General features: G+C 47.7%; 3 protein-coding genes across 3 annotated transcripts; 1 reads left to right on the plus strand and 2 right to left on the minus strand.

Moving 5' to 3' along the window:
* Positions 1–2,711: 2,711 nt before the first annotated feature.
* On the minus strand, positions 2,712–3,572 carry LOC127235552 (probable N-acetyltransferase CML1). The gene has a single exon (XM_051202882.1). It carries the CDS (start codon positions 3,531–3,533, stop codon positions 2,835–2,837), a length of 699 nt encoding a protein of 232 aa, XP_051058839.1. The 5' UTR covers positions 3,534–3,572; the 3' UTR covers positions 2,712–2,834.
* A 6,493-nt stretch (positions 3,573–10,065) lies between these two features.
* LOC127235540 (probable N-acetyltransferase CML1) lies at positions 10,066–10,940 on the plus strand. The gene is given in 3 exon segments (XM_051202870.1): positions 10,066–10,498; positions 10,500–10,703; positions 10,705–10,940. Coding segments are annotated over 3 exon segments (696 nt in total). The 5' UTR covers positions 10,066–10,153; the 3' UTR covers positions 10,852–10,940.
* A 2,539-nt stretch (positions 10,941–13,479) lies between these two features.
* On the minus strand, positions 13,480–18,027 carry Tprkb (TP53RK binding protein). Its single transcript, XM_051202855.1, has 4 exons — positions 17,816–18,027; positions 15,316–15,438; positions 14,587–14,763; positions 13,480–13,696 (listed from the first exon to the last, which is right to left on the minus strand). The coding sequence occupies exons 1-4, from the start codon at positions 17,954–17,956 to the stop codon at positions 13,610–13,612; spliced, it is 528 nt and encodes a 175-aa protein (XP_051058812.1). The 5' UTR covers positions 17,957–18,027; the 3' UTR covers positions 13,480–13,609.
* Between the last annotated feature and the right edge of the window lie 9,832 nt (positions 18,028–27,859).

Genomic DNA, 27,859 nt, shown 5'->3' on the forward strand with positions numbered 1-27,859 from the left:
CAGACGGTGCCAGGCTCCAGAGCAAGAAGGCTGGCTTGACTAGCTGAATTGTGAGCTCTAAATTCAGCCTTAAAATATAAAGTGGGGAGTGTTGGGAGAAAACACTGTTAACTCTGGCATCTGTGCACATGCCTGCACATGTTTATACTCACACTCTGTACACATGCCTGCACATGTTTAAACTCACACTCTGTATACATGCCTGCACATGTGTTTATACACACACACACTGCACACACATACCCCAAAAGTTTTATATATATATATATATTTTATAGTAATAGATAAGGATTATGCTGATGCTGTTTATTAATAATCAGGAACTTACTTACTTTTGGGCTCTTTTATTTATTTAGCACACACAATAATCAGCTTATGACATTTTCATACATGTTTATCTCTGGATTTTGTTTAGATTCACACTCCCCAAAAAAATCTCTTCTATACTTGGGAAGTTTTAGGAAATATTAATGCAATTTTCCAAATTATGTGGAAAAATTACCTGGGAAAGAATCAGGAGGTGCAAGTTCGTGTAAAACATAACAAGAAATGGTAGGTGCAAGCATTCTGTACATTATTCATTAAGATTGGGCTGTGTAATGATGTAATATGAAAATATGTCTTACTTCCTAAGAGAACAGAACATTTGAAGGACCTCACAGCCAGAGTTAATTATACACCTTGAGATTAATTATATACCTTAAGACCGCATTCTACTGTGTACTCAACTGTCTGTTTAACCTGCCTTTAAAAAGACAGTGAGTTCAAGGCCAGCCTGGTCCACAGAGCGAGTTCCAGGACAGGCTCTAAAGCCACACAGAGAAACCCTGTTTCGAAAAACCAAAGAAAAAATAAAGCAATAAAATAAAAGGACAATGTGTTTCTAAGGCAGCACTCTGTAAGAACAAGGCCATGTTCAGCTCAAGCCTAGACTGTGAAGAGCCTAGCAGCTTTCAGGCGCCACCTGAGCTGGAGATGAATTCAGGTCTCAAGGCAACACAGCTGTGGGAACTCATATCGCCAAGGGGACTGAAGTTGGTGGGGGTCAGAAAGCTATCAATTTTGTGCCAGTTCCTTAGCCGAAATCTTTCCTGAAAATCCAAGTCGGGCTAGCTTGTGAATTGGAGAAAAAGTTTAGTGGGAGACAGGTTGTCTTTATAGCTCAGAGGAGGATTCTGCCCAAGCTCAAAATGCCATACAAACAAATAAGTGATGAGCCTAGAAGCCACACCCAGACATCCCAAGTGAAAGGGCCGGAGGAAGGGTCCCTGTGAAGCTGGGCGGCGGCCAGTTCTTAGGGTTCCTTTAGACCAAGCACAGCAGAAGAGGGGGAGCCCTTCTCTGGTGTGGTTAAGAATCTCAAAGGCAAGGATGTCAATTTTGAATTCCCAGAGTTTCAGCAGTAAAGACGACCAGGTAAAGTTCATTCATAGTATGTGTGTGTGTGTGTGGGGGGGTGAAAACACTGTAATACCCATCCTCTCTGGCCTTGGATTTCCCATCTCATCAGCTTGTGCAGCCTAAGCTAATGAGTAGCTGTAATCTTCAGTTATATACTCTATATTCTCTGCCATGCCCCCTACACATGCACAGCAAGCCACACACACACACACACACACACACACACACACACACACACACACACGGTATGGTGTCAGGAGTCAGGTGTGTTTGACCCTGGGATGAAAACCCACCAGGAGCAGGGGGAGGAGGAGCTGTGTGAACCAGCATGGCTGTTGCTCTCCAGGCTTGGGAAAGACAAACGAGGCTATGAGTCAACATGGAAGTGGTGTCTTTGGCACAACCCACCCTCCATTCAGAACCCAGCCTGCCCTGAGCCTCCAACCTCGTCTGAGGAGAACCCGGTGGCTCACAGGCTCTGTGTGTGGCCTCCTGCAGCCCATCTACAGTGAGACAGATATCCACCCCATCCACACCTGTTGCACTGACCCTTTGGGGCGTGGGCACAGGTGCGGACATGACCTGAGGCAGGTAAAGTCTGGGATCCCGTACCCCAGCTCTCTCTTGCCTCCTGGTCGGGTTGTGGGAGAGCATCCAGGTGGCATGCTTGGAGAGGGAGCCCGTGTAGGTCAGTCATCTGTTTCAGGTGTAAGCGACTTCTCCCCGAGTAAACATCTATCAACCTATACTTTATCCCAGTGAATCTTATTATTTTGTATAAATCCACAGCCTGCTTAAAGAAACTCTCCACTATGAGGACATGAACATGAGCTGAAACAGTTCAAGGCCCTGGGATACTAGTCTCTTCCCCGTAACTAACTCTTTGACGCTTGGATCCAGTACCTGGGGGCCCTTGTCTTGTGCCGGGACTGGATTAAAAGAAATGAAAGCTTGTGTGAGAGAAAATAGTGGAACACAATATTCAACGTATACATGTATAAAACTGTCAAAAAAAAATGGACTCAAGTTATCAGCCGCTGAGTCTGAGAAGGTAAATGACCACAGGCCAAAGTTCACAGGAACAGAGACACTTCCATGTTCGTTTCCCACGTTTACACTCAACCAAGTGTTCAGAGGCTAGGTGAGCAGAGGCTAGGTGGTCCCCAAACTCAAAAGTGAATGCATGCAGTAGTATTTTGCACTGTTTCGAATGCAACAGTAACGTTGGGTTCAGTAAATAAATCCCAGGCTCCCCATAAACGCAGAGTGTGGCAGAGGCCCCATCACCCCCACCATCGCATGCATTAGAATCTGGGATGCACCAGCAAGGAGCTTTTATTGTTCATCACACTGACCTCACAGGGTTCACTGGTTCCTCTAGAGTGGAGTGGGCACAGCTGGCTGTACAGCAGAGCAGGTCCCAGCCCCACTTCCTAGGCAGAAGGCAGGGAGTACTTTAACTGAACTATAGGAATACCCAGTAACCGCCAGAACACACTCATGAAGTACTGGCCTGTCCTCCAGAAGCCCATGTTCAGGTAGAGGGTCACAGCTCCTTGCTGCATGGCACTGGTCTCAAGGACTACATCGCTGTAGCCCTGGTCCCGTGCAAACTGGAGGACAGTTCTGACCAGCGCTTTCGCTATCCCCTGTCCTCGATGCTGTGAGGACACAGACAGGCGAAAGAGCTCCAGCTGCTTCCTCCCTGGTGGGGCATCCTTGACTGGCAGACCTGCCACCATGCCCACCACCTGGTCCCCAGACTCAGCCACCCAGAACCCTGAGCCTCTCTCACTCAGGTAGGACTTGCTGATGTCAGCCATGTCTGTGTGCAAACACTTGGCCACATACGCCTTCCAGGGCTGTCTGGCAAGGAGCCACAAGAGTAGGAGCAGAAAGAAGATGTATATAATAGCTAGCAGCCAGGAGTCAGACACCAGGACCACGGCAAGCGGCCCCCCAAGTAAGAGCAGGAGCGTTTGGGGCAGTTTCAGTGCGTGGCGGAAGGTGGCGGGGATGTGCTCCTCCATGCCCCTGATGAACAGGTCCGGTACCCTATTGTGGTCTCTGTCCTGGTACTGGCGGATGTGATAAGGAGCCATGGGAGAATGCTGGGTCTCAGATCTTGGCATCCATGAGAGACAGCTCTATCTGCCTGCACAGCTTCCCTGAGCCCTGCAGAAGAGAAGCTGTGTGAGTTCTCTGAAGTTCCTCCTCCCAACATCCATGTAGGCCCCGTTCTAGGGTGCATCTTTCTGCTGTAGCCAGAGAGGCCATCACTGGGAGGATGCGTGATCAGCAACACCTGATTACTTCCTGTTCCTCCCTGGTAGAAGCCTCCTGCACCTCTGGCCGTATAAACACAGCACAGTACTGCAGGAGGACCCAAGTGCCCATTGTTTCACTCTGCATAGTAAATGGCAGGCATTCCGTTTCCCAGTGTGTATTCCTGCAAAGTCTCTTTCCCAAAGATGATAAAAGTTTAGATTACAGAGTTGGTGAAAACAAACAACAAACACCCTTTGCTACAAACCCTCGTTCTTGAACCCTAAGTGAGTTCCAGGCCCACGCTTAGACCCTCACACAGCTTGCACTTCTTACCTACCTCCTACTACACAACCAAGTGTCTGCAATGGCGTCAGCCTCCAGTGGCACGCAGTAGGCACAGTCTAGGTCTGCCTTACTGGTGAGCAGATCTGAGTTGGCACCTCATTGGCCAGGTACTGGATGTTTGTTAATCTTAAATCCCAGGGTTACAGAGCAGGGAGGTCATCTCCATTCACCTTCTGAACTCTGGGTTAATAATTTGTAGAGCAAAAAGGATTTGGATGCCCAAGAGTTTTCACCCTTGTGGAAGGCCTGCCACCTTGCTTACTGTTCCCTTCAGGCTGCAACCTCTGCCCTCTCTGAGGCTGGTTTGGTCTAGCACATAAGTGCTCTGAGCAGCCTGATGCTGGGCTGTACACACACAGCTCGGGTTCACATGCCCTGCCTCACCAAGGTCCTAGACAGGGGACAGACACTTGAGTTCTGGAGCCTGCTTAGCGCCTGCATACCATGCTTCCCACATGTGTTGGCTCAGTGGTTGCTCCCTTAAGACAAGGAGAGGGACATCTCTCTCCACAGACTGTCCCTGTTGAAGGTACCTCTGCTTCTGCCTCCTGCCCTGACTGGAAGACCAGTGAGAGCTGTGTAGCCTCCATTGTCCCCAAGGTAGCCTGGTAAGCAGGCTCTCTGTTGGAGAGGAGGGTACGGTCAGTTCTTTCTTAGAGGAAGCTTTCAGGTCAGGGGAGAGTGGGACAGAAACCCTCAGAGCTGTGACAGGCCTAGCAGTGGACGTGGTGAGGTTTCCCAGGATGACCAGAGTCAACTCTTCAGGGTAGATTGGTCTCCTGAGAGGTGAGGGGAGAGAAGCAGGGAGGCTCCTGGGACAGCCCTGCTCTGGGGAGAAGACTCTTACAGGAGAGTGTGGCTAACACCAGCCGGGACCTGGATGCATGGGACCCACAGGACAGGCGAGTAGTGCAGCTGCCCTTTCCACACGCATGAGGTCCTGGGGATGCCTTTTAGCTGGGCAGCTAAGTGACAGGTGAAGTAGTGGAGGCATGTGGACAGTCCTGGCAAAACGATGGTCCCAGGTGTGCAGGCTACATGCTATAGAAGCCCTTGGCCAGCAAGGTGTCTTGGAAACTAAGTCTGTCCAGGTTTCCAAGAGGAACCTTGTTCCATTGCTGAGTTATTCACAAGAACTTTGCTCCCTAATTGCTCAAAGGTCTTGTTTGTCTAAAGCACTGCGGGCTATTAGGTTTATTATTTGCAAGGCGAGCCTTGTTCAGTACAGACTAAGGAGACATCAGCTCTAGCACTGTGCCTAAGGTTCGTGTGGCCTGTCCATCATGTCATGGTCCAGAGAGTGGAATTTGCACCATTGCATTTAGGGCAGAAGTGAGAAGGGTCAGCACCACTCAGCTAGGGATGAGGTCAGCAGAAAGTACTGCCTTCCCACCCCACCCCGAAAAAACAGCCATAATGCTGACAGCAGTGTAAACAGCAAAGACAAATCACCCGAATGCAAAACACAGGAAACCCAGCCAAACTGGGGATTTTATTTGTTTTATTTGCGCAAAATGAAGGATTTATTAAGCAAAAAGGAAAGTTCTTAGTTGCTGAAAGGTGACCCCAAAAGTGTCAACTATTTTGTTGTTCCTGTAATTATTTGGGTTTCTTGACTGTCCTGGAACGCACAGACTCTTGCTTCTTCCCGTGGGCCTGGGTTAGAGACACACAACACTAACTAGTGTTTTAAAACCTGCACACAAAGATAACAAACAGTGAAAACAACAAATACCAACATGTTAAAGTTCATTTCTGATTTGTTACGAGTGTCTAAGGTTAACAAAGGGGAAGAGGGGCTAGTTTCTTGATACACATCCAATCTTCAGTCACGTTAATGTCAAATAAGAGGGTACAGAAGGCTACCATCAACAAAGGACGGAGTCTCCACAGCACAGCTATCTTCTGCGCTGAGATTATTACTGCACACTTATTTTGTGGTCATTGTACAGTGAACAAACAAAAATCGAAGAATGTTCCAATAGGGGTGGGAAACATGTTCTTTTGGTGGTGTTGTTGGTGGCTTTGTTTTGTGTTCTTTTACAACAGGGAAAAGAACCCTTGGAATGCCTCAAGCTAGTCTCCTGTTTAGTGTAACTCACTGAAGAAACCTTACAACAATTATACAGCTCCCATTTCTCAATGTGATATTCATGGTGAAGTTTATCAACATGAGATATTTTAAATGTGGGGCCTTTATAAATGGCCTCACAAATGCACTAATTCCATAAAAACAATTATCAAATTACCTGTTATCCTGCCAAGTGAGACTGTTTTAATCTTGCAACTTGTCTCTTGCTATTTTGGTTCCAGAATCTCAGACCAAAAGCCCTAATCAACACACACACACACACACACACACACACACACACACACACACACACACACACACACACACCCCGTCAGGGGTGTTGTGTTGTGGTTTTAGCAACAGAAAGTGGTGTGAGGCACATAGATACCTCTCACTGTTTCACCACCCTGACTCACTCGCCAGGGCGTCCCCATCGCCGCCCTGCCCGCCGGCCTGCGATGACAGCGTCTCCGGGCCGCCCGGGAGGAAGTCAGATGTCCCGGGCCGCACGCGCCCTGCCCCTGCCTGACTCCTCCTCCTGCGCCAGCCTCGGGCACCGCCTGCAGGGGGCGCTCCGGAGCGCGCGCCCCGCGGCCCGAGCCGCCCTCCTCCCTCCCGCCCTCCCGGGGCCGCCGCGCTCCGCACCCGGGGCGGCGGGAGACGCGCGCATCGCCCTCACGACCGGCACCGCGCGGAACCCACCGTCAGCCTCCGGTCCGTCTCGGAAACGACGCCCACGCTCCCGGAAGTGCCCGATCGTTCCGACGCTCCCCATTTCCGGATCGTGGTGGGCGCTCTCGCGCTCCTGCTCGCAGCTGGCTGCAGGCGGGCGCTGCGCACTGCGGAGGGCGGGCTCTGCTCCGCGCCCGGTCGGCGGCCTGCACTTGAGGTATGGCGTGGAGAGTCGTGAGCGCGCAGGAGCGCAGTGAGGCTTCTCGGGACGGACGCCGGGCTCCAGGCCCCCGAAGAAGCCGTCTGCCTCGGGCCGGCAGCCAGTCAGCTGTGCAAGGCCAGGGCAGGCAGGCGTCACTGTTGGGGGAGGGCGGCCACCGAGTGACACCTGCCAGAGAACCCAAGAAACAGAACCGAGTTGAATCTTAAAATTAGGGTTTATGCAGAGAGCCAGGAGGCCAAGAAGAAAGCAGATTGCGTTGTCTTAGAGGCATGTGTTCCGTGTCATCCAGCCAGCAGATTGTATAGGGAGAGAGAGAGAGAGGGAGGGAGGGAGGGAGGGAGAGGGTGATGGAGCTGGCGGCAGACACAGCCAGTGACCCCAGAGCTGCATTTTGCATCCCTGGCCAGGTGGTTAGCTACATTTCTGACCGGTGATGGCCTTGTTTGTTTCATTACCTTTCGTATTCTCTCCTCATCTGCGGATGTTTGGACTGAGGCATTTCTAGAAACTCAGAGTCTACTGATCTGAACCTTAATTTCCTTCAGAGGTGACTGGGCTAGGAGCTTAACTAAAACTCAAGTGAGAGTGTGTGCATGCTAAGCTGCTAATGTGAACATTTTGGTTCCTTTCTACAGTACGGAGTACAAGTGTTTCTTCCTAATCCAGAGTATGAAAGTGTCCCCGTGTGTCCACAGTCTTTCTTCATTACTGGTCGTAACTCTACCATATGAAAGATGACATCTTGACACCATGTACCTGGTTGTCAGAGTGGCTTCTTACTTGCAAGAGAATTCTCCAGAACACACCCCATGTAGCAGGAGCAGCTATGACTTGGAGCCAGAATTTCTGAAACATGCCTTTGTCTGAAACAAATATAAATAGTAAAAGTATGAGCCAGAGTTGGAAAACAGTCTCAGGTAACCAAGCATAAGGGCCATTTCTCTGTAACTTCTTGGCGTTACTTTTAGAAAGCCTGTCACAGGTGATTCTGTTCTTACTGTTAGTTTTGTGTCCAGGTCCCATGAGGACAGTGTCTTCCCAATGTAAGCCTTCTTTTTTTCAAGTGCTGGGCGTTGCAAAGGAACACCAACACCATGCCCAGTGTGGCACGATTCTGAGTCTGATGTCAACATAAACAAATTAGAGTTGATGGACATTGACTCAAGGTTGGGTTTCCTAAGGAGATAAATTCTGAGAAACAAGAAGTGTGAGTAATTGCCTTAATTTTTTTCAAGGCATTTTTGTAAATGCTGAGAGCAGATTAATATCTTACAAGAACTCACCGTTTTAAACAGAGCACTGCATTTTAGGCTGTGTGGATGTACTTAATCTCGACCTAAGGACTCCCAAGAGCAGCCCAGGACCACAGGACCTGAAGATGATGTTCATTTCACTTTGACCCTTTGACTCTCATTCAGCTTCCTGGCTTTGCTCTCCTATTTTTTTCTTTTTCTTTCTTTTTCACTTTGGAAAAACCCAGGCATTTTATCCAGGGAAAATTCCTATTTTACCATACAAAAAAATCCTTCATTATCTAGAAAGTCCCCTTTCATTGGCCGGTGGCTCACACCTTCAATTTCAGCACTGGGGAAGCAGAGGCAGGTGGATCTCTGTGAGTTTGGGCCACCCTGGTCTATGTCATGAGTTCCAGAACAGCTATGTTTCTATGTAGAGAGACCCTGTCTTAAAAAATAAATGATTCAAATAAAATATTCCCTTTCTCTTTTTCCTGACCAAAATATTCTCATACTTTGTTAAGAAATATTCTCATGTTTATGTGGAGAAGGGAGCAGGTTTGGCCACTCTTGCTTGTATGGTGAGGCAGTTGCTGCTGGCTGGTTGGAGAAGATCCTTGGATGTGAGCACAGTCCAGAGCTCCAGCAACGGCCCTGCTGGGATCTGCTGGGACTGACCAGGACTCACAGACCACAGTTGTGTCCTCCACACGGTGGATGAGGAGTGGGGATGTCAGTGTGGACCACAGATCCTCCTGAGTAGGAGCAGGTACAGGCAAGGCAGGGATGGAGGCCCTTACTGAGCCAGGACGTACAGACCCCAGGTTCCTCCTAGCTCAGTGGTTCTCAAATTTCCTAATGCTATAAGCCTTTAATACATTTCCTCGAGTTGTGGACTATAAAATTATTTTCACTGATACTTCATAACTGTAATTTGCTACCCTTACAAATTACAATGTGAACATCTGATATTTCCTATGGTGTTAGGAGACCCCTGTGAAAGGGTCATTCAGTAATAGCCCTGGGTCCCCACCCACAGGTTGAGAACCACTGTCTTTAACAGGTGCATTTAGGCAACCAGGCTGGAAATTGGAGACAAACACTAAGAAGTGAAGGAAACAGGAAGCAGATGGCATGCTTCACAAGGATAGGGCCCGATGTGTCCTGCCTGATGTGCTCATCTGGGTGCATTCCATAGGGGTCACAAGGAAAATGGATGTGTGCCACCTCCAAGGTCACATTCCAGTTCTTGGCCTTTGATTTACACTTATTCTGGAGGCACCAATGAATTGGCGTCCCTAGGTCTCCTGCCCCCAGGGAGGGCAGATGGCAGTGTCTGCTTAATGCTACTCAGAGATGAGGACATTCCAGACCCTCCTGACTGTGATACCAGGTGAGAGAAAAGAGAGGCAAGGTTGGAGCCAGTATCACAGTATTTAAAGGTGGGGTGTTTGGGGTTTAACCCAGTGCCTTTCTAGTAGAGGGAGGAAGAGGCTTTGCTGAAACTTGGGTTGGGAAGGCAGCACTGTGATGTAGCGACCCTGAATAGGAAACAGAGATCTCGGGACATCACGTCTCCCTGCACAAAAGTGCCATCTCAGTACTGAAGACCAAAGAGCTTGAACCGGGGAAGAACAGAGAAGGAACTGTTCATGTGGGTGCTGGATACAGTCATAGAATGGAAACCAGACATCTTTCTTCCTGATCTACAAGTGAAGATACCTGCTCAGAGAGAGGGGACAGGCCCAGGACACCATGGCTAGGGGCTAGAAAGAGGAGGAGGCAGGCTGCTGATACAATGTCTTCCCTGTGGATACAGAAAAACACACCCTAGAACAGCCTGTGGGTGTTGGGAGGAGGAACTGCAGAGGACTCACACGGCTTCTCTTCTGCAGGGCTCAGGGAAGCTGTGCAGGCAGATAGAGCTGTCTCTCGTGGATGCCGAGATCTGAGACCCAGCATTCTCCCATGGCTCCTTATCACATCCGCCAGTACCAGGACAGAGACCACAATAGGGTACTGGACCTGTTCATCAGGGGCATGGAGGAGCACATCCCCGCCACCTTCCGCCACGCACTGAAACTGCCCCAAACGCTCCTGCTCTTACTTGGGGGGCCGCTTGCCGTGGTCCTGGTGTCTGACTCCTGGCTGCTAGCTATTATATACATCTTCTTTCTGCTCCTACTCTTGTGGCTCCTTGCCAGACAGCCCTGGAAGGCGTATGTGGCCAAGTGTTTGCACACAGACATGGCTGACATCAGCAAGTCCTACCTGAGTGAGAGGCTCAGGGTTCTGGGTGGCTGAGTCTGGGGACCAGGTGGTGGGCATGGTGGCAGGTCTGCCAGTCAAGGATGCCCCACCAGGGAGGAAGCAGCTGGAGCTCTTTCGCCTGTCTGTGTCCTCACAGCATCGAGGACAGGGGATAGCGAAAGCGCTGGTCAGAACTGTCCTCCAGTTTGCACGGGACCAGGGCTACAGCGATGTCGTCCCTTGAGACCAGTGCCATGCAGCAAGGAGCTGTGACCCTCTACCTGAACATGGGCTTCTGGAGGACAGGCCAGTACTTCATGAGTGTGTTCTGGCGGTTACTGGGTATTCCTATAGTTCAGTTAAAGTACTCCCTGCCTTCTGCCTAGGAAGTGGGGCTGGGACCTGCTCTGCTGTACAGCCAGCTGTGCCCACTCCACTCTAGAGGAACCAGTGAACCCTATGAGGTCAGTGTGATAAACAATAAAAGCTCCTTGCTGGTGCATCCCAGATTCTAATGCATGCGATGGTGGGATTGATGGGGCCTCTGCCACACTCTGCGTTTATGGGGAGCCTGGGATTTATTTACTGAACCCAACGTTACTGTTGCATTCGAAACAGTGCAAAATACTACTGCATGCATTCACTTTTGAGTTTGGGGACCAGCAGTTTCTGCCAGAGGGGGCTGCTCACCTATCCTTGGGAACACCTAAGTTGGCTGAAGTGCCAGATATCTATGTTCCACAGCCAGCTGGGCAAGGCTCAAGAGCTTTGCAGAGCAGCCAAAGATAAGGTAAACCATGAATAACAGGTTGTTCCTAGCACTGTAGGTGGTATCTGCGGAACAAGCCAGATTTGGACAAATGTATTTTGTGCTTACAAGACCTGTAGGGTCACAGACCAGACACTGGGTTTGGAACTGAGAGGAAGCCCATCAGACATTTTCTGTCATAGCAGAGCAGGAAGCTGGCTAGGATAAAGTGAGGGCTGATGGCATGGGAAGACCTGGGTGTAACCGACGCCTCATGGTGGCCAGTCTGGTAGAGCTGTTGTGGCCCATCTCACACTTCAAGGAGGCCAAGTGTATAGCTCTGTATTTCTGAGGGGATGGGGAGGAGGGTTGGAAGCACAGTTGGCAGTCCGGGAATTCAGACTGTACCCAGCCTGAGTTCAAAGGCTCAGGGACTCTGGGAACTCAGGTGCTCGAGCCACCTGACTGTGCCATCCTGCACACCTGATCCGAGGCTGGGCTGGGACGTGCCTTGACTCTGTGCTTCTATCTGCAAGGCTGTCCCTCTTCTCCAGCTAGTCATCTGTAACACCGGGGTATTATTACAGATGTGGGCTATCTTACTTTGTCTCCCAACCTAGGCTAGAGACCCCTGAGCCAGTAATCCCTGGCTCTTGTGCAATATTGATGGTCTTGTTTCTTCATGGCATTACCTCAGACAATTTAATTCCAGAGGGCTCAGCCAAGCTAAACCCTGCCTTGGCCTGCTGACAAACCTTGTCATGGACCAATTTCAACTACAGACACCCCGTGCTATATAGGTGACTTCATTCCTGGAACTATACGCCTCTCTTGCTACATGGGGGCTCCTTGATCCTGGCCTGATGGTCACCACAGTAGGATTTCTGTCCATCCTACCCTAGGCCAGCCTCCTTGGGTGATGGGGAAGATCTCCATCACCCAAAGCCCAGCAGTCTCCACCCCAGGGGTCTGCACTCCCCTGAGCTCAAGTTCAGCTGCACACTGAGTGTGGTCCCTCTTGACAGCAGGGATGCTGAGACCATGCCGCATCCCTCTGTAACAGTTGGAAGAGGCATCAAGACTTCTTTACTTGGGACAATCTGGGGCAAGTGCCACTTGTGCTGCATGACCCTCTGCCCCCAGGGCACTCAGGTGTGACTCAGAAGGCCATTCTGAACTGGGGATACCTAGAGAACTGCACTGTGAGAGGGCCCATGGCTTTACACCACGGCTCTAGACGGGGACAATGGGGTGGAGCCTGCATGTGGCAAGAACACAGAGCCACCGTTTTTGAAGTTGTTTGAATGAAATGAGGGAACAGTACCGGTCACTCCCATGTGTATGCTGTTTAGCTACTGTGCCATCCCCAGAGCTGTCCAGCCGTGCAGTAACCTAGAAGCCCAGCTGAGAGGCTCAGACAGGGCTCCAAAAGCAGTGCTTGAGTTTTCCCTCTGACCCACACTGTCATGAAGGTCACAGCTGCCTCTGCTGTAGTGAGCCAGTGAGCTTTAGGGACTGGCTGTCACTGTGGCCTAACTAACCGGGCCACAGGCCAGCCTCATTAGCGTGCTGCACACCATTTGTTCAGGTCACGGTTTACTGGATGGAGGCCATTCACTATGTACATGTTCTCTGTGACTGCAGCAGGAACCAGACGGCCTTAGAGAGGAAAAGCACTCATCTGGCTCTTCACAGACCTTTGCTGACCCTAGACCATACCTATATTACCAATAGGATTGAAATACAAGATAAAATGAGGGAAAAATGAAACCGTGAAATGAGGTTTTGTACTAACTACCTGACCCTGGGATAGTTAGTGTTACTACACTCTTTTTAAAACTGGCCTTGGGTGTAAAGTGGGCACAAGGGATTTGAGAAGTAAATGGTTTATTATTCAGCCATTGAGACGGGATTTGGCCTGGCACTCCAGGCTGATGTGGAACTTGTGGCATATTTTCGCCTTCCTCAGCCTCCTGAGTGCCTGGGCTGCAGGAGTGAGTCAGCGTACCAGGTTTAGGGTTAAGGAAATAGTGAGTATCAGAAGCTTACCAGGGCTGTGTGGAGAAGCCAGCAGCATCAGGTGAGGTGCAGAGGGGTGGGTAAGTTAATGGAAGAGCCCTGCACACTGCAGTCTTCATTAGGTGCTTGCACTCTGTGTTATATGTATTACACTTGTACACAAATAAAATGTATTGAAATGCAAACAGAGACCAGAAGTCAACCACTAAAACAGTGACAGGGGCTATCTTTAGGAAGTGAAACAATGTAGGGATAGTAGTGGTTTATTTCTCCCCTTTTCAATGATATGTTAATTTTAGAACCAGGAAAAAAAGAAAAGAAAAAAACAACCCAGCTGGTGATTGACTCTGAAATTTTCTGTTGATGTTTTGAGGATCTTATAGAACATCCTTTGTTGACATCCTACAAATGATAGCATCCAATAATGTCCCAATACTCTCTTCTTGTGATGACAGTTTATATATCTGTAAAAGTGAATGACAATCTATGAGTGCTGACATGTCCACACACTGTTATTACATTTCCATTAACATGTGGCATTACCCTTTATTATGGCATTAATGATTTGAAATCACAAATGTTTAAAGTTTTCAAGTAGGTGGTAATTTAACATACATGGATAATGTCCTTTTTAAGTGTAGTTATTAATATAAAAAACAAATTTCCTGAACATACAAATCACATTTGTATCAATTTTAAGAGTCCACACCTAGGTATAAACTTCATACACTCACTGAATATCGAAAGAGATCCCTTTTCTTACCGTTCCCATTGACTCCTTTCTGAATGACATCCACAAACGTGTAAGTCCCAGTTCTTTTCACTCATGAAGTGTCTGTATAATTATTCTAACATGTCTAAACCTCTCTTTATTTTCTTGTAAGGGTGTTTTGCCTCTATATGTGTGTACTAGGTGTGTGCAGTTCCCATGAAGGCCAGAAGTGGGCATCAGATCCCGTGGAACTGGAGTTACAGATGGTTATGAATGTGCTAGGAACGAGACCCAGGTTCTTAACTGCTATGTCCACTACCGACCCCCACACTATTTCTTCAAAGCTCAAAAGGCATTGGAGACAAGAGAGAAGGCAGATATGAGTAAAAGTGATGGACAAACAGCATTAGCATAACTCATCTACTGAACCTTTCTTTTCTTTTTTTCTTTTCTTTTTTGTTTTTTGGTTTTTCCAGACAGGGTTTCTCTGTGGCTTTGGAGCCTGTCCTCGAACTTGCTCTTAGACCAGGCTAGTCTCGAACTCACAGAGACCCCCTGCCTCTGCCTCCTGAGTGCTGGGATTAAAAGCATGTGCTACCACGGCCCAGCCCTCCACTGAACTCCTGAAAGTGTGTTACAAACCTTTTTGACTTCTGAGAGCTTTGTTACTTCTGGAAGACATTCCAGAGGCACCTGCTGGCCGTCCACTTGAGATGTTAGGTGTTCAAGGTGTGTTTGTTTTTCTTCCTCCTCAACGTAAACTATCAGAACTGAAGTATCACACTCTGAGATACCAAATTTCTTCAAAGCCTCTGAAATCTATGACAAACACCAAAAGCCAACAGTCAGCATCTTCACTCTGGAACTCTCCTGGCCTGCTCAGTTGGCCTCCCTGTCCCTCACAGCGTATTTGCCCTCAGCTCTCAGTCCCTGCCCAGCACCCACAGTCCCTGCCTGCAGTCGCACTTTGCTCCTCTGGATCAAGCCCAGACTGCTTGGCTTTGCACATTACCGCCCTGCCTCTATCTCCAAGTGACCTTCCAGACCATAATTTGTATCCCTACAGTCATTTATCTTAGGGCAGCTTAACTTTTGTCTTAGTCATCTAGACCTCATGTTTTATCATGTGGGGATTTCTGCCAGTCTCTTAAGCAAAACTGCTCAGGGGTTTAAACCTTGACTGACTAGGAGACTGACTCCACAGCTGCTAGCAGCACTAAATGGCTCTGCTAGACCTCTCTACATAACTACTTTGGCTTAGTACTAACAGCTGGCTTGGAGGAACCTGGGCCCCAGTGCTAAATGGGGGGGTGGGGTGGGCACATTTTACAATGAGAAGCCTAACAGAAATAAAGTCAGCCACCACATTACATTATTATTTGGGGAGAGGTTGAAGATAATTTCAGTAGACAGAGTCCTCGTCTTCATTTTTCCCAGTTTGTGGAGATGAATAGCTTTGTTTGCTGCCACAAGTATCTGAAATGGATCGACGATCTACCAGAGAGAAAACAGATTAGCACAGAATCAGGAGCTTCCTCAACCACATGCCCTCCTGACTTAACTCTATTCCAGCTGTATATTTGCTCACCATTCCTATGGGCAGAATTTTAAAACCGGCCTTAATGGCTGTTGAAACACGCAATGTGACAGAACTTTAGAGCTGCAGGGCCCTTGCAGGCTAATACAGAACAGGCCATATCCCACACAACAACGCTGTTCTCTTTAATCCCACAGACTCAATGAAGTCAGGTTGCTCATGTAACAACCAGGCAACCGAGATGCTGAGGGCGGGGTGGTGGTGGTGTCCAATCACAGCCCCACTGCTTACCAGGTGGGGAATCAGGCAAGCTGCTAACTGTCTAACCTATCAGGGAAACTATGCACAGTCCTCCCCGTGCAGGACAGTAGAATGTTAGGAGACTCAGAATGCATACAACAGAAGATCACATCATACAGAGATGGCTGTGAGTTCTTCAGCTAGTAGCAATAGAAACCTCAATTTAGAAAATGTGTCAGTAAGATCAGGCTATAGGTAGACATTTTCTTAATTGGTGACTGGTATGAGAGGGCCCAGCCTAGTGTGGGTGTGGCCACCCCTGGGCAAGAGCTCCTGGGTTGCATAAGAAAGCAGGCTGAGCAAGCCAGAAGGGCAAGTGATTAAGTATTAATCCTCCTAGGCTTGTGTGTAAGCTTCTGCCTCCAGGATCCTGACTGTCTGAGTTACAGTCCTGAGTCCCTCTGATAATGAAGAGTGATCTGGAAGCATAAGCTGAATAAACCCTTTCCTTCCCGACTTGGTTTCGTCATGGTGTTTCATCACAGCAATTGTAACCCTGACTAAGAAAGGAGTTGGTACCAGGATAGTGGAGTTAGGCTAACACAGGCCTGACCATGTGTTTTGGGGAGGCCTGTGGAAAGACCTTGTAACTTTGGGCTACAAAAGCCCCCGGGGTATTGAGACCTCAGGGCACTGTTTGTGGGAGCTTGGAAGATAAAAATGTTGAGGCTTCTGAGGTTTCACAGGGAAGCAAAGACTCTGTGCTGTGGTCTTTTGTTTGAAAAATCTATGGTATCTGGTAAGCTGGGACTGAAGTCAGCCATGATTAACAAGGGGCCATCACTATTGAAAAGAAACCTTTAGTCCTGGGAGGCGTTCCCTGAGAGCACACAGACTGTGTTCCAGATGTAGTCAAGGTTGTTCCTTGTGCTGGCGGCCAAGCTTGGTAGTGTAAAGAGTCACTCAGGTGGTGCTGGTTTTGAAGGCATCAAGGGTCATGGAGAGCAGCTGAGGCTGGGTACTGTGACAGGCCAGGAGAGGGCACCGGTGACAGTGTGGCCCAGCTGCAGAAGACTCCAGCGTTCTGGAGATGCAGGACCATGGTATGACCACTGAGAACAGCGGCAGCGGTGGAGTGTGGACCCTGTCAGAGCCTGAAGACAGCTGTGTGTGCTGCAGAGGGCGGATCTGCAGAAGTGACCCCAGCCCTTTGCGGGAGTCCAGAACACCGTGAGTGGGTCCCAGACATTGGACAGTGAGTTCTTTACACAGCTGGAGTTTGCTTTGCCTTTGATTTGATTGTGATTTATTTTTCTATTGTACAGGAGCCCATAGTTGAGCAAGTTCCATTTTCCATGTCCTTTATATATGCTTCCAAGCAGAAGGGGAGTCCCAGATTAAAGGTGTGACTTCCTACCTTAAAGATCTGGGTTAGAAGCATATCTTCTAACTTCAAATAATCCAATTAAGCAGAAAGTCCTTCAAAGGTATGCCCAGTCATTTTTGGGGTTTAGTGCATTCTGGATGTAGTCAGTAGACAACCACAAGTAGCCGTCACAGGAGGCATGACCTTGTTGGAGAGGTGTGTCACTGGGTGAGCTTTGAGGTTTCACTGGGGTCACTGGGGTGAAGGTGTTACGGGGGATGGGATTTTGAAACCTCAAAGTCCACACTAGGTCCAGTTGCATTCTATGTATCTATCTTGTGAACAAGATGTAAGCCCTTAGCTTCCGCCCCAGGCCATGCCTGCTGCCTGCCTCCTGCCTCCCCCCCTGCCATGATAGTCACAGACTAACCCTCTGAAACTGTAAGCCTCCCCCTGTTAGATACTTTTTTATGAGCCACCTTAGTGATGGCGTCTCCTCACAGCAAAAGACACTATGACTTCTGCAGCCTCACACACTTCACACGTAAGAAGCAAGAAACTCAGACATCTACAAAAACGCACGTGGTCACAGCTAGGCCACAGCCCTTCTGACACCAAGTGTGTTTTCAACAAACACTTTTCACCTGGATATAAGAGAATTTCAGGGTAAAAGTAGCATATTCTTGAATGTCTGGCACGGCTAATTCATTCTCCCAGTTTGTATTTACCACATTAGGGTTTATCAATGAGCCGGTGATCGATCCTTCCATGGCTTTTCTTTTCAGGTCCCCTGCATTTTTCACACCTTTAAATAACAGAAGGGTCACTGTGCATTCAGGAAACAGGTCCAACTGCCTTGATAGCTGCATTTCATAGACAAGGAGGACACTCCTGGACAAAAGCAAAGGACCAACAGATTATATCCATCTTCCCGACCCTGTGTCTCCCATCTCTCTCGTCTGATGGTCTGGCCAGCCTAGGCTTGCTCTGTTCCTCCATCCTCCTGCCTCTACTCCCCAGGTCCTAGAATTGCATGTGAAAATACATTCAGCTGTATGAATGTAAAACCCTTGCATTCTACTTCCTGTTTCTGTCCTGACTTCATTTCTGTTGCTGTGATGAAACATTCTGAGCAGAAGTGACTTAGGGACGGAAAGGATTTATTTGGCTTACACTTCCATCAACTCAAAGACAGAAACCACACAGGAATGATGCTCGCTGACTCCGTCACTGGCTTCTGCTTAATTAGCTTTTTATTACAATGCAGGACCATCTGCCCAGGGAATGGTGTTGCCCTAACTGGGCTAGGCCCTTGGACATCACAATAAGAGTCAAGGCAATTCATCACAGATCAGTCTGTAGACCAGTATTATCTGCATAATTCCTCAGTTGAGCCTCCCTACTCAGAGGACTCTGACGGCTACTGTCAAGCTGATGGTTAGAGCTGACTAATTCCATAAAGTATAGAATTGCTAAAGTAAATCATCCTTGGCATGTTCGTAAAGGGTGTTCCTAACCGCACCACACTGTTTCTAGTTTCCAGTTCCTAGGGAAAAGCCAGGGAAGTGCACGGTGCCCTGTCCGGCAAGATAGGCAGCTTCTGTGGGTGGTCAAGAGCCGCAGACACCTAGGTACAGGATGTCAGGAGACGATGGATCCCAGATTACCTACAGCATTCCTAAGGCCGTCATACCACATCCTTCCTAAATCCCTGTCCTGCTTTATTTAAACTTTAACAAAACCTGGCCACAAAAATTAAGAAGTAATTTATAATACTCAAGTAACACGCTTTACTTGAAGATGTATTTTCCAACATGGAATTGACAGAAAGCACATGATTGTTAAATAATTCTCAGCAGCTGTGGAGGCTCACTACCTACTATCTCAGCTGAACAAGATGTAAAAGATGCATAGGGCATACTCAGTGTGAACGCTAGCCTACTGTGAATGTTGTCCTAGGTATGACCCACACGCTACAATTACAAAAACGAGATTTACAGACAGTTTCCACCACCACTGTGTTTAGTGGAGACTGCATTTAGGGCTTTACAAAGGCTAAGCACACACTCTGCTCAAGAGCTCCAGCACTGACATCTTGCTGACTCTTTGGTGGTCAATCTGCTAAGCTCTGTTCATCCTGTCTATCTGTAGGATCCATTTCTCAAGGAACTAATTACAAGCCTGAGGACGAGAAATAAGATGTCCTTTCATCACCTCGAGAGGTTGACAACAGCAGTCCAGCCATTAGACGCCATCATGTTGGCAGGGAAATTGGCTTAGTGATCAAGCACTTGCCAAGCACGTACAAGGCCAAGCTCAATTTTCAACATAACAGCCCCCTTCAAACAAAAGGAAATCAGCGCTGTGGTGTTGATCTGCCAAAGCAATAATAGCATTAAGCAAAACCACAGGAAAAACTAACAAAATGTGGCAACTGTGTCATTTTAATCCTTCTCATTCTAGGTGCCAGGCTGGCCTGGAACTCCTAACCCTACTGGTTCCAACATTAGCAGTTTGGTCACAAGCTTGTTTCTTCAGCTCAGCCTATGTTCAGCCTAACTGTGGAGGTTTTGTAAAAGCTGGAGACACAGCTGAGCAGCTATGGGCACTTGCTGTTCGTGCAGAGCTCCTGAGTTTGGTTCCCAGCACCGATATCGGGTGGCTCATATACACTTGTAACTCTATCTCCCCGGGCACCCACAAATGTGCACATACATATGTAGATGAATGTATGAATGTATAAGATAAAAATCTTAAAGTAATTAAATGTTGCTTATAAAGAAAAGATACTGAAAAGAGGGGCCAAGGCAAATATGTAGAACTTGAAGAAACCATCCTGAATGAGGTAACCGAGACACAAAAAGAGGAATGGAGCATGGCATGTACTCACTCATATGGGTTTTAGACATAGCGCAAAGGATCGCCAGCCTACAATCCACACAGCCAGAGAGACTAGGATACAAGAGGAAGCTAAGAGAATCATACAAGGTCCCTCACAGAAGGGGAAAGGAACAAGATCTCCTGAGCATACTGGGAGTGGGGAGGGGCAGTGAGTGGAGAGGGGGTTAGGGGAAAGAGAAGGGGAGGAGAGGAGAACATTTAGGATCAGGAAGATTGAGTCGGGGGACAAATAGACAAGAGCAAAAAAAGAGAGACCATAATAGAGGGAGCCATCATAGGTTTGAAGAGAAAACTGACTCTAGAGAAATGTCCAGAGACCTACAGGGATGACCCCAACTAACCATCTGAGCAACAGTGGAGAGGCTAACTTTCCTTGATAAAGAGATTGATGACTACATTATATGCTATCCTAGAGCCCTCATCTAGCAGCTGATGGAAACAGAAGCAGACACCCACAGCTAAACACTGAGCTGAACTGGAATCCAGGTGCAGAGAGGAGTGATAAAAAAAGGGGGTCATGACCAGGCTGCAGACACCCACAGACACAGCTGACCTGAACATGGGTAACCTCTCACTGGTTGGTATGAGAGTTGGACAAGGAGTGAGCAGATAAATGGTGAGAAACTCTTTCGGCTGGAGCTTTGATAAGGTACATGAGGAAGTCAAAAAGGCTTGGGGTAGAAGATTAGTAAGACGACTAGTTGAGGCCCTTCAAATAAATAATCACTACGCTTAAGAATAGTAGTGAACATGTTCACTTTATCTTTAAAAGTATAAAAAGATCATTCACAGAGAAAAAACAGTCCTGCTGGCAGTCTTCCTGGTTCAAGAAGCCCTCAGTGAAAGCAATGGGCAGAACGCCTTGGATCTAACAGCCTGGGAGACGTACCAACATCCCATCTGCAGTTACCATGCCTACTTTTGTCTTGTACAAACTATTCAGCTTTATGAAGACCTACTCCTGAGCCAAGATGTCAAGTACATGTAAACCTAAAGAACACACAAAACTTAAACATAATAGGACGTTATCTCTGGTTTTCTAGAATTGTGTCTGAGGGTTTCTGGTACAGAAAAAGATGGCTGTTGTAAAGAATGTCCTAATACAGTCGTTTCTTTCATGCTAGCATCCAATTGAAAAAGGATATGGTACACTGTGATCAGGATGTTGTCATGTAAAAGCATGAACAGAAAACAAGTGTAGGAAACAACAAAATCTTGAGAACCGAGATTAGCTGATTTTTATTGTACTCTTAAAATATCTTGTACGTGTTCTGAACTTTCTACAGTCACCAAACAACACATAAGTTCTCATAATTGGGAAGAAACTGATGCTCCCTGTTTTTTTATTTTTAAGTATCTGTTTCAAAACTGTTTTTACCTGAGTATTTGCCTGCATGTATGTTTGTGTACCTACATTCTTGCCTAGTACCTGTGGCAGCCAGGAGAAAGTATTGAATCCAAAGCAACTAGAGTTACAGATCTTTGTGAAAAGCAATGTGGACATTGGGCATCAAACCCCTGATCTGATTTTTAACAGGAAGGGGAAAGTACTCTTAGCCTCCGATAGTCTGTACTTGTTTAGTGTAAGAGTCATTTAGGCCAGAAACTTTGGAATCATTACTTAATATTGATCTGGTTTCCACGCCTGTAAAGTTCATGTTGAAATCTAGTTCCCAAATGTGAGAGAGTAAAACGTGGAGTCTGGTGGGGACTTCTGAGGGTGTTTAGGACTCTGTACTGAAAAAATCATTAATCCACATTATAAAGCTTATCCCCAGAGCAATCAGGACTTTGCACTCAAAACTCCTGTAATCCAGTAATAAGATTATCAAAGTAATGGTTTGTATCTTCAGAGCTATTCTGTTAGGAACCCAACTTTTCCCACCGTTCTAACCTACTCCCTGGCAGGAACTGAAAGACCCGCAGAGCGAGGACCTTCACACTTCCACTTAGCAAAGGCGACACCCAAATTACTCACGAGGAGCGGTCTCCATGCAAATAGCATGAGGAGTTTTTATCCCAAGTGCACTGGGGTCCACAGTCACACCCCAGGCATGGGTAGAGGGCTGAGGACCTGGAGGGCAGAATTGAGACAGCTTTTATAGGACTTACATCAAAGCTAACAAGGCCAGTTTCAACGCTAGCCTGTTATTCTCACTAGGCCTAAAAGCAAGGTCATGGGACAGTTCCAAACTTGGATGGTTAATAAGGTTTCCAAGGGTACAGAGATTTCATAGAGGACACAGTTTTTACAAGGCGGGATTATTTAGCGCACCTGCAAGGTTAGGGGTTTTTCTTTCTCTTGGACCAGCGGGCTCAGTGGCCTTGTCCTTAAGATAATGGGGAGCAGGGAGAATGTCGTCTCCAGTCAGGGAGCTATCTGTATCTATTGGCAGAGGCACTTGTTCTTTCTGGCTTTCCCTTCTTACCATGATCCCATATGATCCCATATCTTTTAGTTATTAATTGTCTTCGTGGACAGGATGACCCATAACAATTCCCAGACTGTTATTGTGGATAACAACATTCCCCAGAAACTGGGTGGTTATGAATAATAATAATAATTTCCAGAAACCGGTCACCGTGAGCAAGCTATTTCATGTGTTTTCTTTTTCCTGAGCTTTGCATGCAGCTAGGGTGATTTTTAAATACATGCTGGTGGATATTTTTAAATTTCTAACTTTGAGTGGTCATTAGAGAGTTGGGCTGCATTTCATCCTTTCAGAAGGCAGGCAGCTCTAGGTGCCAGGCCGGTGTGGTCTCTAGGACAGTCAGAACTACGGAGACAAACCCTGTCTGGAAAAACAAAACAAACCCAGGTCCTGCTCTCCACCTCCAAATCTTAACCTGACTCACTCGCCAGGGCGTCCCCATCGCCGCCCTGCCCGCCGGCCTGCGATGTCAGCGTCTCCGGGCCGCCCGGGAGGAAGTCAGATGTCCCGGGCCGCACGCGCCCTGCCCCTGCCTGACTCCTCCTCCTGCGCCAGCCTCGGGCACCGCCTGCAGGGGGCGCTCCGGAGCGCGCGCCCCGCGGCCCGAGCCGCCCTCCTCCCTCCCGCCCTCCCGGGGCCGCCGCGCTCCGCACCCGGGGCGGCGGGAGACGCGCGCATCGCCCTCACGACCGGCACCGCGCGGAACCCACCGTCAGCCTCCGGTCCGTCTGGAAGCCCGTCCCCCTCGGAAACGACGCCCACGCTTCCGGAAGTTCCGGATCTCCGCCTTGCGGGATCCTTTCTGTGGAGGGGAGGGGTCCATGGATGGGTGGAGGCTGGAAACTGAGGTCTGCTTTTGAGACATGTCCCCACTTCCTTCCCGTGATAAGAATAGCATCGGCCTAAGTGAAGCGAGAGCTGTGGGGACTGTGTGCTTTGTTCTGGCCTGGCAGCCACTGGGAGCGTCCCTGGATCCCAGGGCCCTGGGCGATTTGCTTACCCGACATTGAGTAAGGTCCCTTTCTTTGTCTAAGCGTGCCATAAGTTGTTTTCCCTTTTCCTTGGTTGGCTTTCACCTTCATACTTTTTTCTTTGCATGGAAGGAAGCCTCCGTGAGTCTGAGAGAGCAGCACTCAGGATCAGTGGCTGGCGGAACTCTGTGAGTTCAAGACCAGCCTGGTCTACAGATCAAGTTCCAGGACAGCCAGGAATGCACACAAATCACACAGCCAAAGAAACCCGTCTCAGAAAACAAACAAAAATAAAACCAACCGACAAAGAAAGGAAAAAAGAATTCTAAAGCAGAAAGCTGGCTTTCATGCTTACGTGTGTGTGTGTGTGTGTGTGTGTGTGCGCGCGCGCGCGCGCGCGCGAGCCTTCTCTAGTCTTCTGGGTTTTCTGTTAGTAGGTAAATACTACCACTGAGCTACATCGTTATTTTGCTTTTAATTTTTAAATTCATTATGACACAAGGCTGGCATCCGTGCAGGCCTCTGAGGTCAAGGCTAATCAGCTATAAAATAAGACCCTGTCTCAAAAAAAAAAGACTGGCATCCAGATGTATGTATGTATGTATGTATGTATTATGTATATGTGTATGTATATTAAAGAATAGGAAAAAAAACTAGTTAAGAATACATAAGCTGGACAATGGTGACACACGCCTTTAGTCCCAGCACTAGGGAAGCAGAGACAGGTGGATCTTTGAGTTTGAGGCCAGCCTGCTTTACCCAGCGAGTTCTAGGACAGGCTCCAAAACAATACAGAGAATCCTGTCTAGAAAAATAAACAAACAAACAAAAAATGAGAATAGATTATAAATGCCTAAGAAAATATATTAAGGGGAAAAATTAAACAACCCTTATGAAAACAGCCTCAACTTCAGTCATGGATAAAATCCAAATTGAAAATAAGGTACAGCCTCATATATTAAGTTCTGTATGTAAAATTTTACAAGCACTTTATAAGGTGTTACTGCTTTAAAATATTGAGCACTGGGATGTAACTTAATTGATAAAGTGCTTGCCTTGCAAGTCAGAAAACTGAGTTGACTCTCTAGATCCCACATTAAAAAAAAAAAAAAAAAAAAAAAAAAAAAAAAAAGGTGTAGTGTTCCACACTTGTAGTCCCAGCTCAAGGGAGGCAGAAGCATTGTTGCCTTCCAGCCCACTGGCCAGCCAGCCTAGCTTGCTTGGTAAATTCCACACTTGTCTAAGACTCCTCTCAAAAAAAAATAAGATTGGCCTGGGTATTCACATCTTTAATCCTAGCACCTATGAAGCAGAGGCAGGCAGGTCTGTCTGAGTTTGAGGCCAGACGAGCCAGACTGCTTCCAACAGTATGAACCCGAAGATGGATGGATCCTGAGGATGCGATTTGAAGTTGTCCTGCGGCTTTCATGCACAAACACACAAAAAGGGAAGACATTCCCAAGCCAAAGCTAGTGTGAAGCAGGCTCACTGTGCATTGGTTTCCAACTTTTCTAAGTCAAGCTGGAGAGAATGTCCCTGAACAAATACAAACAGCAACGATGCGCCAGAGGCCTGGAATCCCTTGTGAGCTGGCCCTCCCAAGAACCAGAAAAGCTGCCCAAAGTGGCAGGAAGCTGCTTACCCTTGCTGCACCTCCACCACAGCCAAGCGGGGCCAGAAAACACCGTGTGTTTTCATAATTGGTGTATATGACAATTTAATCCTTCGGGCCAACATATTAAAGGGTCTTCTGTTACGGAGGAAGGCTGGACCAGAAACTAGGCTCTTCTGGCACCCCAGGACTCCAAAGTACTGCTACATCCTGGGACAGGGATGAGCCCACTGATGTTGAATGAATAGCAACCAGACATAAGAGTTCACACTGACTCCATTTACATAAAACAAATTTATATTGCCTTTGGAAAAGGGGTTACAGATATGTTCTAATTTCATTGTGGCTTCATACATGAAGAAATATACCAAAGCAATTTTAAACATGAACAGTATAAGCCGATTTTATCATTTAAATTATTTCAAAAATCACAGTGAGACAACACTTTTAAGCAAATTTGCTAAAATTTGAGTTAGATATCAGTCTGTAAGAGGATGGGAAAGTGGAGACGGGTGGATCTCTGGGACTGGCTGGCCAGTCAGCTTATCCAGGCAAGCTTTATGCGAATGAAATACTCCATCTTAAATGACAATGAGGAGCTGGGTGTAGTGGCACATGCTCTTAATCCCAGCACTTGGGAGACAGAGGCAAGAGGGTCTCCAACTTTGAGGCCAGACTGGTCTACATAGAATTCCAGGACAGCTAGAGCTACATAGAGAAACCCAGTCTTGAGCAACCAAAAAACAAAAAAAAAATCCAGAACCCAACCCCATACCCAAGGTGGACAGTGCCTCTGAGGCATAAACATCAGAGGTTGTCCTTGATTTACAAGCACACACTGGTGGTGGAATTCAGGCGTTAGCTGGCCTGCCTCTGTCACCTGGCAGAATGCACTCAGGCAGTGCCCTGGCCAGCCCAGGGTTCCAGGGCTCCTTGTCTGTACTCAGGTGCAAAGGACCCTTTGAAAGACAGACCCGCCCACTTTCGCCCTCCTCCCTTCTCTTTCCCGCTGTCCTCCTGGAGCAGACAGCACTTTGCTTCTGTCCTCTCTGTCTGTCTCTTTTCCTCTTTCCTCCCCTAGCCTTTCTAATAAAACTTCTCACCCAGGCTGTCTGCCTGGCGTGCTTGGCCCCCGCCTGAGTCACCGTCGCTTGCCCTGGAACCCACCAAGGTTCGTTCCCCTCACGCTTTATCACTAACACTGACAATACTATTGTTAGTAAGGGTGTAATTGGAATATTCTTCTTGGTGGGATACAAAATAGTAACCTGTTTGGGAAAGTTTGACAGTTTATTATAAAGTTAAACATACTCCAAGGGAAAGAGATGTTCACATGAAACCCTGTACATAAAATGTCCATGGCAGGTTTAAAATAAATACCTAAGTGTCTTTTAGCTGGTAAACGAATAAACAATGTGCAGAACAAACACACATGGAGTAACTCGGCAACAGAAGGAAGTGAGCCGCGATGCATTCGGCAGCACAGACCTGAACAGCAGGTATTGGAATGAAAGGAGCCTCACCCAGAAGTCTACAAGCTAATTCCACCTGCACAGCAGTTTAGAAAAGGTAAGAGAAGAAACGAGAGCTGCAGTTGCTAGGAGCTGCATTGACGGAGGAGCTGAGAAACTGGAGGAAGACGGATGGTGGCGTTTGGGGCCGTTGTGTATTCTTTTACCAGGGGACGCAGAAGTGTTTATACAAAGGGATGCATTTTAGTTTTCTTTTAAAAAAGGCATCCCAGAGCTATGCGCCCTCTTCCTACAGATGCAAGAGACTGTTACATAGCAAATGGCACTGATTTAAAAGGCTTGGCAGTGTTATGCTGTGAGAGCATAAACATTCACAACTGTTCTTGTATGTTTAAATATAATCTTAATCCCCGGGTCATGCAAGTATAAACCCAAATGAAACCTTATTGGTAGTTACCTTCAACACAACTGATATTGGTGCTCTCAAAAGATCCAAGTGTCTTTACTATGTTAGGTCAGTAGAAGAGACCAGGTGTATCATTCATGTAAGGTTAAACAATTTAAGAGCTCATGCCTGCCAGGTCTAGAAAATGTCTGAGGTCCTCTAGGAAGCAGACCCTGAGGCAAGAGCAAGTCCCTGCTGTTTTCTGCAGTAGAGTGGTGAGGAAAAGGTCCTCAGCAGGGAACAAAGCTGATTGACAGAATGTGTTTGTTGCCCAGCTTTAGCTAGACAAGAAAAGACACCAGGCAGACCTGGCATGGTATTCTTAGTCTGTACTTTCTCTAGAAGGCTCATTAGGCAAAAACTAAGCAAGTAATACTCCACAGGAGGACAGCGAGGGTGTTTGCCTGCTAGACCGCTCCTGTCCTCCCCCGGGGGAGTGGATTTTACACCTTTTGGACGCCCCCCTCCCAATCGCTGCAGCTCAGTAAGACGGATCCAGTGGCCTACTGTGTACCAATCTGCTTTACTTGAAAGTGGGGTCATATAATGAAGAGAGAGGACTCGATACCAAATTGGCTTGGGAATCTTTGGTTTGGTTTCTTAAGACAGGGTTTCTCTGTGTAGCTCTTACTGTCCTGAAACTCCCTCTAGACTGGGCTAGCTTTGAATTCAGAGATCTGCCTGCCTCTGCCTCTGGAGTGCTAAGAAGTCAAAACAGGGTGTACACTCCCCTCCTCTGCAGAGGGGACTGTCATACAGGATGGGTTCAGGGACTCTTGACGTGCAGACACAGAACCTGAAGTAGCGTGATCTATAAATTCAACGAGACAGTACAGTGTGTAGAGAGAGAGCACTCATTTGGGTAGGATGGGTATGGTTGGGAGAAGACTAGAGAGTGGTTCATACTGTTGGGTATGAATGGCTGGCTGGCTCAGAGAC

Source organism: Phodopus roborovskii, unplaced genomic scaffold (assembly GCF_943737965.1).
Source record: "Phodopus roborovskii unplaced genomic scaffold, PHOROB, whole genome shotgun sequence".
Lineage (NCBI taxonomy): Eukaryota > Metazoa > Chordata > Mammalia > Rodentia > Cricetidae > Phodopus > Phodopus roborovskii.

Coding starts and splice junctions, on each gene's coding strand:
- LOC127235552 (XM_051202882.1), bottom strand. CDS start 3,533: ATGCCAAGATCTGAGACCCAGCATTCTCCCATGGCTCCTTATCACATC.
- Tprkb (XM_051202855.1), bottom strand. CDS start 17,956: ATGCAGCTATCAAGGCAGTTGGACCTGTTTCCTGAATGCACAGTGACC. Junction 14,764..15,315: donor ACCTCTCCCCAAATAATAAT/GTAATGTGGTGG, acceptor TGTTTGTCATAG/ATTTCAGAGGCTTTGAAGAA. Junction 13,697..14,586: donor AGCTCTCAGAAGTCAAAAAG/GTTTGTAACACA, acceptor TCACTTTTACAG/ATATATAAACTGTCATCACA.